The sequence below is a fragment of the Equus przewalskii genome, chromosome 11, assembly GCF_037783145.1.
Source record: "Equus przewalskii isolate Varuska chromosome 11, EquPr2, whole genome shotgun sequence".
In the NCBI taxonomy this organism is placed as follows: Eukaryota; Metazoa; Chordata; class Mammalia; order Perissodactyla; family Equidae; genus Equus; species Equus przewalskii.
Window position 1 is genome coordinate 25,210,306 of NC_091841.1, and position 17,126 is coordinate 25,227,431.

A 17,126-nucleotide genomic window follows, 5' to 3' on the forward strand; every position below is an offset into this window, starting at 1 on the left:
AGTAAGTGGCAATTTGAGCATTTAGGTTGTTTCCAAATTTTCATTCTTATTAAAATAATGTTGTGAATAGCTTTGTACCTTTGTCTGATGAGGAAAGAGAACACCACTTTCTCAGTACTTCCTTTCTGCCAGGCACTTATGCTGGATTCCTTTTTATATATTATCTCACTTAATCACCTCCATCACCTCACAGGGTAAGTTTTATTATCCCCATTTTATCAGACTATCCATTCAGCCTCAAAGAGATTAAGCAGCGTACCCAAGGTCTCTGCTGAGCTGTTGTGCAGCCAGGATTTGGAACCAGGCTCACAAGCTCCAAAGGCCCAGCCCTCCCTGTTGAAGGGCTGACATGGTGTGGACCATTTAGAAACAGGTTCTGTTCCTCACATTCCTCTTACATTCTATCACCTGGCACATGTGATTTATGGAAAATATACAACTCAACTGATGTAGAATAACTTCCATTTGACAGTGAATAAAGGTCTCCAGTATTTTATTTCCACAAGGACAAGCTATTGGCCTCATCAGAACATAATACTGACCTTAGTTGACTGAAGGTTCCTACTTCTAAACACAAGACTGATGTTTAAATAGACAAATGTGTCCCTAACTGGAGAAGCCACATCAACCAATGACCATCCTCCAATGATCACAGCAAGGGTAAAAATTGCCATCATTTGCCCAGGTTTTGGGGTTTTCTGCCACAGAGAAACCAGGAGACGAACAGAGAGAAAGGTGTGTAGACTAAGCTGCAGCTTCCCCAACCAGGCGCCAGTATTCCTGGGTAAATCCAGCAAGGGGTGAACTCGTGTCACATGGAGGGTGCCCCAGCTTCGCTGTCACTCATGTGGGGCTACCCTTTGTAGGGGTGCTGGGGACTGGAGCCCAGGGAAATGCCTTCTGAGAGATGTGGAAGACGAGGGTTTGTCCAGGGAGGTGTGTGTGTGCATGAGTATATTGTGTGTGCACTCACTTTGTCTGCGTGTGTGAGGTGTTTTCTGTTTCTGTGCAGGTGGACACATGTGCCCCATGAGCAAGCACATTCAGTGTGAGCACCACGCACAACCCAGGAGACCTGGGAGTTTGCTGTTTCCCCTTCCCTCTTTTCAGACTGACCTCAGGGCCAGACCATGTTCCTCCTGCCCACTGTGTCCATGGCCACATGCCACAGGATTCCTTCCTCAGATTCCCTCTCCAGCCCCAGCACACCCATCCCCAGGAGCTGACACCCAGAGAGACAAAAATTAATGGGAACGTACTGCTGGTCTCCCACAACCACCGCCAGAAGGAGCCTCTCTCCCTCTCTCCATCAGGTAACTGCAATTTCCAGATGTTGGGCAGTAGGGGAAAGGCTGTAAATTGGAGGGGACCCTGCACTCCCAAAGGAAAATCCTGTCGGTGGGGTGTGTTACAGTGTTTTAGAGAGAAAGGCTCAATGTCCCCATCAAGATATTTTTGGCTCCCAGGTATAGAAATTAGTTAGAAGTTCCTTAAATGATCCAATTTTGTGTTGTACATACCATTATCCATTGAAAGGAACCAGGCTCCTTGGAGAAATGACTGATTCCCGGGTCAGGGCAGGGAAAGTACAAGACAAACCCGGATTATACTGCTATGCCAGAAAGTCAATGTGATAGGTTGAATTGTGTCCCCCCCAAATTCAGATGTTGAGGTCCTAACCCTTAGTGCCACAGAAAATGACTGTATTTGGAGATAGGGTCTCTAAGAGGTAAATAAGTTAGACGAGGTCACATGGTTGGGTACTAATCCAGTTGGTGTTCTTACAAGAAGAAAAGATTAAGACAAACACAGAAGGCCGACCATATGAAGACATAGGGGGACGGCGGCCATCTACAAGCCACGGAGAGAGGCCTCAGAAGAACCCAAACCTGCTGACACCTTGATCTTGGATTTCTAGGCTCCAGAATCATGAGAAGATCAAATTCTCTTGTTGAAGCCACCTAGTCTGTGGTATATGTAATGGCACCCGTAGCAAACTGACATACTCTACCTTCAAAGCACATCAAGAATCGAATCACTTCTTGCTCCTCTGGTGTCTGGAAGACTGCAAACTGCTCTTCTCCCTCCACTCTCGACTCCACAGACTATACTCAACACGGGAGCCAGACGTAGTCTGTGAAAACTGCATGAGTCAGAGCACGTCACCGCTGTGCCCCAACCCTCCCCTGGCTCCCATCTAATTCAGAGTAAACATCAACACGGGGACAACAGCCTGCAGCCCATGTACATCGGGCTCTTGGTCCCTCTCGGCTGTCATCTCCTATGACCTGCTCCCTGGTTTCGGATACCCTGGCCGACACCTGCAGGCTCAAGGCCTCTGCAATGGCTGCTTCCCTGCCTGGGACACTCTCTCTATGGATGTGTGAAGGGCTCCCTCCCACCTCCTTGTGTTCATGACTCAAAGGTCATCTCCTCAGTGAGGCCGTCCCCAACCACACTATCTGAAATCTCACCTCCCCATCATCCCTATTCCCCTTCCTTCTCCATTTTTCTCAGCATTTGGCCATCTCACATCATATCTATCTTACTAACTTACTAAATCTATCTCCCCAACAGGAAGGTGAGAACCACAATGGCACCGATTTTTATCAGTCTTCTTCACTGATGGATCCCCAAATGCCCACAACAGTGCTTGGCACACAGTAGGTGCTCAGTCGATACTTGTTGATTAAAGGTCCAAGGTGAGGTCCTACCGTGTGCTGGGTATTGCATGAGATCGTCATCTCAGAGTTAGACCCTCGACTGCCACTGGCTCTTGCTCACCTAGGGAGCAATGCACCCTCGATGACTGGCACTACCTCTGCCCTCAGATGCCTCGTCCTCCCTGCTCTTCTGGCAGACACGGGAGGTTATGTTGTGACATGAGGGAGGACCCTAGAAATATCTGTGGGGATAAATCCCAGAGCCAGCTGAATATTTCTCAGGGAGGATCGATGCCACAAACTGCTCAAGAGCTGAGCCAACCTGACAGCAGAGCCGCTGAGGAGGAAAGAAGGCTGGAAGGTGAGGCAAGAGTCACATCCCAGATGTGGAAGCAGGAGAGGAGCAGCTGAGGGGAGAGGCACAGAGCTCAGCGGCAGAATCCTCCTGACGGCTTCTACCCTGAAGACGGGCCTCGGTAACTGAAGCCCAGTGACAGAGGTGGCTCCAGCTGGGCCAGCAATGACCCGAGTCGCCACCTTCTGGAGCTCCAGGTCCACAGGCTCACTGCCTCTCTGCTGACAAAGATGAAGCCCCCACTTTAAAGAGGAGACAACTGAGACCAGGAGAGGTCAGGCGATGACCCAACGTGACACTACTTGAAAGAGACAAGGCCTGGCTGCTTTCTTTTTTCTTTTTCCGTTTTGAACATGACTTTAATGCAAGGAGGTGAACAGTCAGTGAATCTTTTACTTCTTTTACACATTAAGCTCTTTTGGAAACAGAACGGGCAGTGCCAGGCCTGGGGACAGGAACAGAGGAGCCAAGGGACTTTGGACCCCTGTGTCTGGAGCTCTGTCTGGTCAAAGGAACCTGGGGTGGGGGCTGATGCTGGGAGAGGCCGTTCCCTTCCTGAGTGCCCTGGGCGCAAGCTCTTTCTGATGGGGGCTCTGCCGATATCCACAAGCCTGCTGCGTACTCTTCCAGTCTCCAGTGAGTCAACCACCCCCACTTTCATGCCAGATCCTATAGGGAATCAGGTGATTATTGAGAACTGGTTCCAGCCTCATTGTAATGTCATAATAAAGCTGTTTGTTATGGTGGATGGAAGTAGGTGAGTTCATTTTATGTGCTGGTTGCCTAGTCATTAGCCACCCCGCTACATACACATCACTGTCACGCATCACCTTCTCCCAGGCTCACAGAGCCCTGCTGTTCACAGAGCAGCAGGAGCCCCTCCACAGATCCAGCCGATGCATCATGATGGTCTGAGCCTGCCAGGAAGGCCCTTCCCCTTTACCCATGATTGGTTTGGGAGTGAAAATGTGACCCAGATCTGGACAGTGAAAGGTGGGAGCAAGACAGCCAGGGGACTGTGGGAAAGATTTTACTCCCTGAAAAAAAGGGACAGCTGATGAGAAACATCTCCCTCTACTGCTTTTGGACATTGCCACGTGAAAATGTGCCACTTGAGGCTGCTGCAGCCATCGTGGACCACGCAGGGTGTGACCACAGACACAGGTCCAGTGTGAAGGAAAAGCCTGGGTCCTCAGTGGCCTTTGAGCTGCTGAACTGAACCTAAGTCACCGGCCTCCTGGTTTCCCGTTACAGAGACAGGCTGTTGAAACCTCTCTTCTGCTTCTTGCAGCCACATGCAACCTGTGGGGGCAATGAGCTCCTGGGCCCCACATGATCCAGCGCACCCACCATCTGAAGGCTTTCCCCATGGAACACTGTACCCATCTGGCTTGGCCCATGGCTCCTGACCCAATATTTTCTGAAGTCATTACCAGACAATGGCCTATAGCGTCCCCTGAGGGTTGACACCTCTGTGCCTCTAAATGCCGCCCCTTCGTGCAGCAGGAACACTGGCCCAGGGCTTCTGTTGGGAGAGACCTGGGGTCTCTCAGGCAGGGGCAGCTTCTCAGGCTCCCCTCCTGCTCTGACTGCTTCCAGTGGCTTAAAGGCACCAGTGATTCCATGTTTTGATATAAATAACCATTGGCCTTTCCCTTTAGAGCAAATATTTAGTCTCTTTAAAAAATGTTTAGTGTGGAGTTATTTTTAAAGGGTGTCAGAAGGAAAGCAAAAGTGAAAGTCTCGACTTTGGTATAAAAGCTGATGCAGGAGCAGCAGAACCCCAGAGCCCCGGGACGCCATGGCTCAGGTAAGTCCCTGGGACATTTCCATCAGTGGCTCTACTGCTGGGGGGCCACTCTGCTGCTGCAAAGAGCTCAGTCTGGGTTCCTGGCCTTGGGCAGAGTTAACTACAGAGCTCGGAAATGCTGTAGAAGGCTTTTGTGCAAAACTGTATTTGTGATTTAAAAGTCCCTTTGCCTGTGGACTGAGAAGCCTTCTAGCACTGTAAGCCTCTCCTCTGTGTCTGGCACAGTGTGTGTGGGCGGCTGGGACCCCTGTGTGGGAGGAGCTGTGGGTGTCTGGGAGCTGTGGCTGCCTGAGCTGGGGGTAGCTGGGATGTGGATCATGGGGGGGCCCTGGAACTGGGAAGTGAGTGAACCCCCTACCTTGTCTGCCTCAGCTGCTGGCTGGAGTTTGGGGCCTTCCCAGCTCCAGTCCTGTCTCTCTCCTCTTTCCCCCACGGCATTTGTCCTGCCTTACTAAGTGCATTCGAATTTCAGCATTCTGACTCTGAAACCTCCCTTCTCATCAGCCCTGATCTGCAGATTGACGCAAGTTCCAGGGAGGGGCAGGCAGAGCTCGGTGGTGTGCAGCTGAAAAGGAACCAGCTGACTCGGGCTATTATTAGAAATGGGAAATCTTGGAGGTCACACTGCACATTCTAGAGGGCAGACCACCCTGGGTATAACCGGGCTCTGAGGAAGGGCTTTCTTGCTGCCAGAAGAGAATCAGGGCTCTGTTGCCTGGGAACCCGTCTCCCTACAGGCAGGGCCCAAGCTCACAGTTCGTCTCCCACCAGCTGCTGTGGACGGAGCCCGGGCCTTGCCTTAGCCTGTTAGCTTCAGAGTGAAAAATCCCTTTGTGATTCCAAACTGAAGATGGTCTCTGGGCCTGTCCCGCCTGGCTGAGATGGAGGAGGTGCTGGGCGGGAGACCTGTCCCGGTGACCCTCCAGGCCTCTTCCACGTACATTTCCTTGACCCCCATTCCAAGCCAGACCCTTCGCTGGATCCCAGAGACGCAGGGAGGCGGGAAATGACAAGTATACAGGATCCGGCTTGAATGGAGCTCAAAGCCTCGAGGGTGTGCAGACAGGCACACAGTCCATACAGGGAGAAGTGGAGGTGCCGGGGAGCCTGGGGACCCAGAGAGCGGCCACCAAGCCAGGCTGGGGCTTTCCGGGCAGTTTCTCAGAAGAGTGATGTCTGATGGGAGGAGAGAGGTTGAGTGGGGGGTGGGGGGTAGGTGTTCGGGGACAGAAATACCTCATTTGCAGAGCATCAGAGACAACAGCAAGCTTTGGGGTGAGGGACAGGAAGTGACTCAGTCAGCCTGGGGGCAGCACAGATCACAGGGAGGGTGAGGAGAGATGAGGGGGCGCTGGTCATGAAGGGGCTGGGAGCTGCCCAAAGTCGTGCCCTGTGCCCTGGGGCCAGTGGAAAGTCGTGGCCAGATGGGCCCTCTGGGAGGGCCACAGTGGGTCCTGGGGAGACCGGATGTGGAGTGGCAGGGAGGGACAGGGGGAGAGGGGCCAGTCTGGATAACTGTGGGGGAGTTCCCTGAATTCCCAGAGTTCCCAGTACCTAGAATCTGGGCAATTCCCAGAGTTCCCCAGAGGCAGGGACAGGGCTGCACTGAACCACGTCAGTGGGTGGAAGGTGGACGAGGAAGTGAGTTCAGGAGAAACCTCCCGGGTCAGCGTTGGTTGTTGGTATTGGCGTGAGGAAGACATCAAGGTCAGCTGACCCCTGGTCTCAGATGGGGCAGCCTGCAATGAGGGATGCAGGAGGTTTGTCATTCCCTGAGATCAGGCACAGAGAGGGAGAGAACCTAAAAAATTCTCCAGTCACGAAGCTGCAGTGCCCTGGGCCAGGACAGTGAGGAGGGGAAGGGCTGTGGAAGGGGAGGAAGGCAGGGATGAGTCAGACCCGGGGGAGACGCGGCGGAGAAGACCCAGCTCGGCTGCTTCCCAGCTGACTGTTCTCACACAAGTCCCTTCACCTCTCTGATCCTCAGCTTCCCCCCTGAGCAGCAGAGGGATGCTCCCTCCCTTGGAGGAGTGGTGGATGTTGCAGTTACTGTAGGAGAAGGGCCCACAGAGGCCGGCTGTGTGCGTGCAGCAGCCCCCTCAGTGCTGGAAGCTGGGTGGCCCCTCAGGGTCCCCCCAAAGGCTCAGGTCCCATTAGGATGATGTCAGTTGGTGTCTCTCAGGTGGGTATCTCCAATGATGGGCGTCCTGAGGCTGAAGGAAACAGAGTCTGAGGAGGAGGAGGTGCCTGGTGCCACCATGCACAGCCAGGGACAGGAGGCACGATGAGGACTTGAGGGTCCATCTAGGAAGGATAGGGAAACTGAGGACTCACCTGCCCGACTTTGCTGGGGATGTGCTTGGGGCTGCCACATGCAGGCTGTCATGTCAACACACTCAGGAGCACAGGCACAATGTACCTGCATATATGTATCTGCATCCTCAGTATACACATGTGCACACATAACACACACACAGTACACACACAGAACACACACACATACACACAACACACACAACATACACATACACAATCACACATACACACAACAAACCTACATATAGGCATAACATGAATATACATACATGCGTGTCATGCACACACATCACACAACACACACACGCATAATATACACACTGCACAGATCCCCACTCTCCCACTTCACAAGGTCATTTTTTTTTTTTAAAGATTTTATTTTTTTCCCTTTTCTCCCCAAAGCCCCCTGGTACATAGTTGTATATTCTTCGTTGTGGGTCCTTCTAGTTGTGGCATGTGGGACGCTGCCTCAGCGTGGTTTGATGAGCAGTGCCATGTCCGCGCCCAGGATTCAAACCAACGAAACACTGGGCCGCCTGCAGCGGAGCACGCGAACTTAACCACTCGGCCACGGGGCCAGCCCCCACAAGGTCATTTTTTCCAGGCTTCCAGCTCCTGGTTGTGGGGGAACCTCTAAAAGTGACAGCAGGCTGAGGACCTCAGAGGGACCAGGAGCTCTTCCCCCAACCCTAGGCTCTCACCAAGTGATGAATATCAGCAAGGGGGTCCCCGGTCTGAGCTGCAGCTCACCAGTGAGGAATCTGCTGTTGCCTAGACGCCTGTCAACACCATCTCGGGTTTTTCTGTTGCAGTTTTGTGTGGAACCTGAACCTGGAGGCCTGACTGAGATTTTCCGCACTGACTACGAGCACTGGGCCATCTACATGGAAGGTGGTGATGTGATCCATCTCGGTCCTCCAAGTAAGGACTGTTGAAAATATAATTTTTTAAATGTTTGCTCAGATAATGAGATCAATGGGAAGAAAGAGCCGAGCAGGGGAACCCGGAGGTGGATTTTCCCTGGGCAGCACTTGAGCAGACCCCACATCCATGTCCTGTTGAGTCATCACAGGGGTTCCCATAGGTCCTGACAGAAGCAGGAAAAGAGGTTTGTGGGCTCATCCAGTGAAGCTGGGGGCCTTCAGCACTCAGATCTGTCCAGCTGACCAGTTTTCCCTGGTATGCAGACTCTCATATGACTTCAACCAGCAAAGATTCTGAGGGTCCATGGTCTTAAAGAAAGAAGCATGTTTCTCAGTGTGGTGTCATTTGTACTCATCCGGTTTCACAGACAAGGTGTCTTGAGAGTATTTACTTAACAGTCCTGAAGAGAAGCAGCCCTCAGAGCTTTACACATCAAAAACAATTCTCATACAAGTGCATAGTGAGCACATTGAACAATTTATTTAAGTCATTGATAACAGAAGCAGCAGGATGACAGAGCCAGTTAAAAGGAGAATGCAGGGAACAGATGTATGTATAGTCAATGAAAGACAAAAAGGCTGGAATAAGCCTGTCAAATTAGATGCAAATGGTTTGTGTCCTTCAGAGCCACAACCTTCGATGTTCTCTCCTCCGCCAAGCATCTGCATTCTGTTTGGTTTTTTGTAAGATTTTATTTTTCCTTTTTCCCCCCAAACTCCCCTGGGACATAATTGTATGTTTTTAGTTGTGGGTCCTTCTAGTTGTGGCATGTGGGATGCCGCCTCAGCATGGCCTGATGAGCGGTGCCATGTCTGCGCCCAGGATCCGAACTGATGAAAACCTGGGCCGCCGAACCGAGCGCGCACACTCAACCACTCGGCTACCGGGCTGGCCCCAGCATCTGCATTCTTACTGGACAAAAATCGTTGTCATGATGATCTGAATCATATATTTGCAGCTTATCAGTTTTCTACAGGTTGTCATCTACCTTGGCAGAACTGTAAAAATATCTGAATTGATGGTAAATGGTAAAACAAGTCCACTTCATCCAGATGACCCTGAGGGGAGCCTGTCAGAGAAAGCATCACAGGGAGGACGTTTGATCCTTTTTGTGTCTAACTTCCGGGGTGTGGACAGTTGTTTTTTAAGGACATTGCTTCTAAGTGCAAATATCTGACTTTAGATTAGAAACTTAAAATAAACATGCTTAATTAGTGACCTCATTAGTGACTCTCCGTCTTAAAAAATTAAACCTGGACTCACCCTAGGATGGAATTTGGATTACACGAGCTGATGGCTCTTCTGTGGCCCTCTCCATGTGCCCAGAGCGGTGCCGGGTCCTAGGAGAGAAGACACTCACGTGAGAGATTCCCTAAGGCTCAGCTCAGCGCCATGGAAGGAGCCTGCCCTTTGGAGCTTGAGAGAGGCAGTTTCACATTCGGGTTCTAGCACTTTCCACAGCACAGAAAAGTCTGAAAATGTCTCTCTGGGTCTAATATTGGTCGTAAAATGGAGATTATAATATTTACCTTGAAAGTTAAAAAGGAGATTAAATTAGGTAATATGTGAAAAGTTGCCCAGCATAGTGTCTGAAACACAGTGGGTACTAAAACAAATGTGATCTCTTTCTGAAATTCACAAGTACACAGGGATAAACAAATAAAAATATGATTTACTGTCATTGAGTATAATGGCTAAATTTGAGAACCTCAATGTTCACTAATAGGGGATTGGTCAAATAGATGTACATTCATTAAACAGAATGCGACAGCAGCCATGACAATCCCGTCAGTCATCGAGTTGAAAAATACTCGAAGCTCGTTGAGTTAAAAGAGAAAAATCTGTGACTCCTCCACTCACATTTGTGAAACGACCTACAGCAAAAGCTCACTGGTGGATTCCCTTCATGCTTCTTTCTCGTCCTGCCCCCCTCTCTCTCACTACCTTGCCTTCACTTACAGCTCTGGGTGACACTCTCTCTGATTCCAGGTGAGTACCCTGGGGCTGGCTCTTCCAGCATCAACTCTATTCTGAGCGGCAGAGCAGAGGTGAAACAGCAGCCCCTGAGGGATGTAGCGGGGGGCTGCCGCTATCGGGTCAATAACTACTTGGACCACAAATACAGACCACAGCCTGTGTACAAGAGCATCAGTGCTGCGAAGGAGATGGTTGGTGAAGAGAAGAAGTACAGTGTTCTGAGCATGAACTGTGAGCGCTTTGCCACCGAACTGAGATACGGCGCAGCCAGCAGCAGGCAGGTAAGGCCCTCTTTGGGGTGGTCCCTGTCCCTCCTGGAAGTCTGCTTGGGGTGGGGGTGAGCGGCTGTGCAGCCAGAGGGGAGAATCACTGTGAAGGATGCAAAATGGGCTCTCAGGGACCCGCTGGCTGGGAGCAAGGATGTCTGAGCTCAAATCTGGGATCTGCTTCTAAGCCACAGAGTGTTTCTGGACAGGTTACTTCCTCTCTGGGCCTCAGTTTCCGCAAGTGCAGGAGGAAGAGTTAGTTGGAGGGTCTCTGGAGTCCTGGCCACTTCTGACCTTCTGGGACCCTTCAGCTCTAAGTCCACCCTGACAGGCAGCTACTGAAGCCCCCAGAGTTGTCTGGGCCAACCCAGGACCATGGCGGGTCTCCTAAGTCCCCCAAAAGCACTCAGGCAATGGATGCTCAAGGTCAGGGGGCCTATGTAAGAGCTCAGGAACATTTTTATGTCAGATCTGGAGCACAGCTTCTACTCTAGACGCTTTCATAGTCTTCCAGATTCGTTATCCCAAAACACATAGCTAATAAGTGGCAGAAGCAGGATTCAAACCCCAGCCGTCCCTGTCTAGAGCCTTTGTTCGTTCCTGCCACACTACAGCACCTCCAGGGCTCCTGGCCCAAGTGGTTGGGTGGATGGGCGACCCTGCAAGAGACGAGCATGAGGACGGGAGGAGCAGGTTTATGGGGAGAAATCAAGAGTTTGGACAGTAACAGGATGTTTGAGGAGGCCAGAGCAAATAATTCATAATCAATGTATAAAAGAAAGCTGGGGTGAGTTTATGACATGAGCCAGTTTGGAGGATGATGACCTGGGAGAAAGCAACCTTCACCAAGGAAGGAAGCACTCCGAAGCAATGGGGTGTACAGAGTGGTTATATGCCATCTTGGGACAAGGAACGTACATCAAATATGACAGGAAGATGCCTTTTACTACCAACACGAGATGCTTTGCTGGCACAGCAGGTCAGTGGTCAGCAGGTCCGTGGTCATGAGATGAGGATGGCAGGTCAGTAACTAATCCTTAGTTTCTGGGAAGAAATGCTTATCTATAAAGAAATGTTGATATGGGGGAGGCAGCATCCCTATGTTTAAGGGCATCATCCTTGGCTTTGGGACATTATAACTGTTTATAGCAGGTGTACAATGCATGCTTGACAGTTCATGTCAGCCCCTTCTGGAAAAACAAGGTCAGGACGAATTAGTTTTACACTGAATGGCTTCCTCACAGATTCCAATACATCTTATTGCTCGTCATTTATTTATTCCCAGTTAGACATCTAGGTGCAGATAGTGTAGCAGTTGGACACTTGAGTCTGGAGTTCAGGGCTGAGGTGGGGCTGGAGATGGAAGTTTCCAGGCTGCACTTGTGGACAGTACACAGCGCACAGTGAACTAAAGTGCCATGGCTTCCCGAAACCTCCCCTCAGCTTCCCCCACAGCCCCTCCGTCGCAGGGGAGTTGCCCAGGCAGAACCCAGACCACAAACAAGTCCCCAGTCTCACCCCCGGAGCAGTGGCCCCAGGGAATCAGGCACAAACACTGCTCCCTACCCACCCCGAGTCAGGAAGGAATGTCCTCACCCAGAAGCTCACACAAAATGAGTCCATCAGCCCATCCTGCAGGCTGTCAGGACAAGCCCAGACAAGCCCACCACTAAGTGGTCATGACATCCCGTTGTCCAGGAAATGGGGCCTCTGGGACACAGCCGGCTCCCTCCCTGGGAGAGGACTCCGGGCTGGCCAGCTCAGAGGGAAGCTGAGAGGCCAGGCCCGAGGGAGGACGGGAGAATGAGCGTGGATTCCAGGCCCTGGGGAGGGAGGGAGAAGTGCCTGGACTTGCTGTGGACTCTGAACACGGGCTGCTCACTTCCAGGTGGAACACGCCATGTGTGTAGTGATAGGCATGCTGATCATATTCATCATGCTCATCATACTCGTACCCTGGCTTGCCGCGTTACTTGCCCCTTCGAAGAAATCACGTCAAAACCAGTTCCAGCCTGACGAAGCCACAGGATGCTGCATTAGAAGCCGCTGTGGAGACCAGTGGAGAGGGCCTCCCACAGCAACTCTGTCTGCCTGGCACTCACACTTGGGCAGCATGTAGTTCCCTCTCTCGCTTTTCCTCTCTCGCTTTTCCTCTCTCACTGGCTGGAGGATGGGCTAATTGTACCAAGAGCGAAGAATCGATACATGTATCTATCTGTCCCTTCAGAAAGTGACACACTTTCACTGTGTTTTTGTAGACTTCTGACCCAGAAAGGAAGAACGTACCATTGACTCAGCTCCTGTTGGTACTCCCAGCAATGTCTAGCTGTGTGACCTTAGGGGGAGCTCTTGCCTCTCAGAGCCTCAGTTCCTTCTTCTCTGAGATGGCGGCCACGATCCACTTCACGGTAACATAGTGAGGATCAAATGAAAGGATGTGTAGCAGACCCCTGCCCGATGTCTAGTAACTGGCAGGTACTCAGTTGATCGTCGACATCATTCTGTAGACTGACTATTGTCATAAAAGACATTCATTTTACTCTCGGGGTGAAAAAATAGAAGAAGAAACTTCATTACCTCCCAGTCCACTCACATCCTCTGATGCTTGAATCCCCTGACAACACATAAACATCTCCCAGCACGTTTCCACTGACCTCCTTCCCTCAGCCCTGTTTTTAGATAGTGTTTTTCTTTTTTAGCTCGAATGTCTAATCCTTACCCAGCTGTGACTACCAGATGCAATTATGTAGCTTTCCATGAGCAGATGGCCACGGCTCAAGCTGCCCCTGGGTTGAATGCTGAAAATTAGCCCCCTCGGTCTTTCGGGCTGTGAATACTCTGTATGATGCCAAGTGGGGGCTACACGTCATCATACATCTGTCCCAACCCACAGAAGGTACAGCACCCAGAGTGAACCCTAATGTCATCTATGGCCTTTGGGTGGCTATCATGTGTCAATATTAGTTCACCAATTGTAACAAAAATGCATCCTCTGCTGTAGGATGTTGATCATGGGGGAGGTGATGCATGTAGGGGGGCAGGAGGCCTATGGGAAATCTCTGTAACTTTCTCTCAATTTTTCTGTGAATCTAAAACTGCTTTAAAAAAATAAAGTCTTTAAAAAAAAAATGTGCAACTTCAGACTATCCCTCTGCTAGTTCCCAGCATGCCCTGGGTGTGGTCTCAGAAGTGTCAGTTCCCCATGTTCTTGTGCGTCTTCACCCAGCCTTTGCCACCAGTGACCCTACTGAATGGCCACTCCCTCTGGGCATCCTCCCCCGTGGTCACCACAGCCCCTACCACTCTGCCTTGAGGATTACAGATGTCACCCTCCCCTGAGCGGTACCTTCCCAAGCATGCAGTGCTGGTGGGCCCCTTAATGCCCCCAGCACAGCACAGACGAGGCCGGAACTATTCACAAGACTCCCCTGGAAGCTCAGGGCTATCACAAGGTTGAAGAACAAGGAGAATAACTTATAATTACTTCTACCCAAGGGGGCCTTGCTCAAATCCCCAGGCTGAAATGTCAGCCTCCATGTTGAAGTTCCAGAAGGTCCATGCCTGCCTTGCCCCAGGGCTACCTTTGGTCAGAGGGCCCCGCTGCTCTGTGCAGAGTCCAGGTCCAGTAACCAGAAGGCTGAGAGAGAGCCTTTCTCCCTTCCTGCTGTCTAAGGCTCGCCTCCTGGGCCTCATGTCCTGTCCAGGATCAATTACTCCAGCCCGATGGACAGGGGAAGTGTCCAGGCCCTTCCAGGGGGAGCTTGGCCTACACGACCAGGTCACATCCCCCTTACGATTCTCTGGCATCCACGTACCTGCCCTTCATGGCGATTCTCACAGCTGCCATTGAACACTGATCCATGAGGTTCTTTAAAAATTTCCCTCTCCCCACTAGACCTGCAGGGACCCCAAGAGCTGGCACTGTTGGAATTTGTTAAACTGGGACCCCCGTTATTCACAATGCCTGGCTTACCATAGTGCTCGATAAAAAGTTGTTTACTTAATTAACAATTTCATTATCTAATACATAGAAAATACAACTCTCTGTGATTGGAGGAAAAACTTCTACATGAAAAAAGTCGTCATCACTGTAACGCCCACCAGAAGTGTGTTGCTGTGATGTTTAAAAATGCACCAGACCAGTTGCAGACCCCTAGCCTCTGGACTGACTTTTGTGAACTGGATTTCTCTAAAATGTGAAAAGTAAATGTAATTAATAAAAGCATACTGTACTTTCTCCTAAGCTTTCTCTCGCTTTTTCTTTGTAAGTCTGGCTAGGAGTTTGTCAATTTTATTTATCTTCTCAAAGAACCAGCTCTTTGTTTCACTGAGCCTTTCTACTGCCTTTTTTGTTTCAATAGTGTTTATTTCTGCTCTCATTGTTATTATTTCTCTCCTTCTTCTGACTTTGGGCTTTGTTTGTTCTTCTTCTAATTCAGTTAGGTGTAGTTTGAGATTGCCTATTTGGGAAATTTCTTGTTTATTAAGGTGAGCCTGTACTGAGATGAATTTCCCTCTTAGTACCATTTATGCTGCATCCATATGAGTTGGTATGGTATGTTTTCATTTTCATTTGTCTCCAGATATTTTTTGATTTCTCCTTTAATTTCTTCAATGATCCATTGCTTGTTCAATAGCATGTTGTTTAGTTTCCACATCTTTGTCCTTTTCTCAGCTTTTTTCTTGTACTTAATTTCTGCTTCATAGCAGCATGATCAGAAAACATGCTTGGTATTATTTCAATCTTCTTAAATTTATTGAGGCTTGCCTTGTTTCCCAACATATGGTCTATTCTTGAGAATGTTCCTTGTGGACTGGAGAAGAATGTGTATTCTGCAGTTTTGGCCTGGAATGTTCTATATATGTCTATCAAGTCCATCTGGTCTAGCTTTTTGTTTAACGCCACTGTTTTCTTGTTGATTTTATGTCTGGATGATCTATCCATTGATGTGAGTGGAGTGTTGAGGTCCCCTACTATTATTGTATTATTCTTAATGTCTTTCTTTTAGGTTTGTTAATAGTTGCTTTACGTACTTTGGTGCTCCTGTGTTGGGTATGTAAATATTTATAGTGTTATTTCTTCTTGATGGAGTGTCCCTTTGATCATTATATCCTGCCCCTCTTTGTCTCTCTCTACCTGTCTCATCTTGAAGTCTACTTTGTCTGATATAAGCATTGTGACACCTGCTTTCTTTTGTTTGCCATTGGCTTGGAGTATCATCTTCCATCCCTTCACTCTGAGCCTGTGTTTGTCATCGGAGCTGAAATGTGTTTCCTGGAGGCAGCATATTGTTGGGTCTTGTTTTTTAATCCATCTCGTCACTCCGTGTCTTTTTATTGGAGAATTCAATCCATTTGTGTTTAGGGTGATTATTGATATATGAGGGCTTAATGTTGCCATTTTATCACTCATTTTCTGGTTCTCCTGCATTTCCTCTGTTTCTCGTCCTGTTTATTTTGGTCTACCAATCAAGTGATGTAGTTTTTTACACCACGTTCCTTTGTTTTCTCCTTATTTATTATTTGTGTCTCTGTTCTGCTTTTCTGCTTAGTCATTACCCTGAGGTTTGGATTCCAAATCTTGTGGATAAGATAGTCCTTTTCTGATGGCCTCTAATTTCCTTAGACTAAACCGATTCAGTCCCTTTCCTCTTGCTCTCCTAAGTTGTTTTTCTCACATCTTATTCCATCTTGTGTTATGAGTTTGTGGTTACAATGACAAGATTATCTTTGTTTTTGGTGTTTTCCTTCCCTTTGTCTTTAATGCTATACTTGAGTATTTGCTATCCTGCTATGACTCTGTCTACCTATTTAGCTCCTTACTCCATGCTTTGTAACCCCTTTCTCCTTTCTTTTTTTCAGGTATGAGGGACTTCTTGAAGATTTCTTGGGGGGTGGAGGGGTCTCATGGCTATGAATTCCCTTAGCTTATGTTTGTCTGGGAAAGTTTTTATTTCTCCATCAGATCTGAAGGATATTTTTGCTGGATAGAGTATTCTTGGCTGCAAGCTTTTGTCCCTCAATGATTTGACTATGTCATTCCAGTCTCTCCTAGCCTGTAAGGTTTCTGAAGAGAAATCTGCTGAAAGCCTGATGGGGGTTCCTTTGTAGGTTATTTTCTTCTGCCTTGCTGCCCCTAGTATTCTTTCTTTGTCATTCAGTTTTTCCAGTTTCACTACTATATGCCTTACAGTATGTCTTTTTACATTGACATATTTAGGAGATCTGGAGGCCTCTTCCACATGAATTTCCTTCCCTAGGTTTGGGAAGTTCTCTGCTATTATTTCTTTGAACAAGCTTTCTGCTCCATTCTCCTTCTCTTCTCCTGCTTGAATACCTATAATTCTTATGTTACATTTCCTAATTAAGTTGGCTATTTCTCAGAGACTTTCTTCATTTCTTTTCAGTCTTAGTTCTCTCTCCTCCTCTATCTGGAGCATTTCAACATGTCTGACTTCAGTTATGCTGATACGCTCCTCTATGGTGTCTGTTTGAGCGTTCAGGGAATCCATATTTTGTTTTACTTCTTCCATTGTGTTTTTCATCTCTAATATTTCTAATTGATTCTTCTTTATAGTTTCAGTCTCTTTTGTGAAGTAGCTCCTGAACTCATTAAATTGTTTCCTTACCTTCTCTTTTACCTTGTTGAGTTTTCTGATGATCGCTGTTCTGAATTCTTTGTCATGTATATTACATATTTATGCATCCTCAGGAGTGATTTCTGGGTACTTGTCATTTTCTTTCTGGTCTGGAGGTCTAATATAGTTTTTGATATTGCTAGAGGGAGTGGCTCCGTTCTTTCCCATCTGTCATTA

The 17,126-nt window shown here is 48.8% G+C and overlaps 2 protein-coding genes across 6 annotated transcripts in view; both read left to right on the forward strand.

The window, feature by feature from the left end:
* Positions 1-2,680, forward strand: part of LOC103544629 (phospholipase A and acyltransferase 4-like) — a 21,535-nt gene extending 18,855 nt beyond the window's left edge. The window contains exon 5 of one of the 2 annotated variants that reach the window (XM_070565219.1): positions 2,578-2,680. In XM_070565219.1, coding sequence (XP_070421320.1) covers positions 2,578-2,585 — 8 coding nt within the window. In that variant the 3' untranslated portion in view covers positions 2,586-2,680. Of the gene's footprint in view, positions 1-1,110; positions 1,314-2,577 lie in introns of those variants that run through there. The other variant, XM_070565220.1, reaches the window with a different exon arrangement.
* A 256-nt stretch (positions 2,681-2,936) lies between these two features.
* Positions 2,937-14,554, forward strand: LOC103544325 (phospholipase A and acyltransferase 4-like). Of its 4 annotated transcripts, none has more exons than XM_070565221.1 (5): positions 4,312-4,828; positions 7,957-8,065; positions 10,030-10,057; positions 10,194-10,326; positions 12,200-14,554. In XM_070565221.1, exons 1-5 carry the CDS (start codon positions 4,820-4,822, stop codon positions 12,428-12,430), a joined length of 510 nt encoding a protein of 169 aa, XP_070421322.1. In that variant the 5' UTR covers positions 4,312-4,819; the 3' UTR covers positions 12,431-14,554. The 4 variants fall into 4 exon arrangements, 3 of the variants coding, with proteins under 3 accessions (XP_070421323.1, XP_070421322.1, XP_070421324.1); XM_070565223.1 differs by having other exon boundaries at positions 4,690-4,828; positions 10,194-10,322; positions 12,200-13,027; XM_070565222.1 differs by lacking the exon at positions 10,030-10,057 and having other exon boundaries at positions 2,937-4,828; positions 10,058-10,322.
* Positions 14,555-17,126: the final 2,572 nt, after the last annotated feature.

What these genes read in the sequence shown, in the direction of transcription:
- LOC103544325 (XM_070565221.1), top strand. An exon ending in GATCCATCTCGGTCCTCCAA is followed by an intron (nt 8,066 to 10,029) that starts GTAAGGACTGTT and finishes CTTCACTTACAG; the next exon opens with CTCTGGGTGACACTCTCTCT. An exon ending in GCGCAGCCAGCAGCAGGCAG is followed by an intron (nt 10,327 to 12,199) that starts GTAAGGCCCTCT and finishes GCTCACTTCCAG; the next exon opens with GTGGAACACGCCATGTGTGT.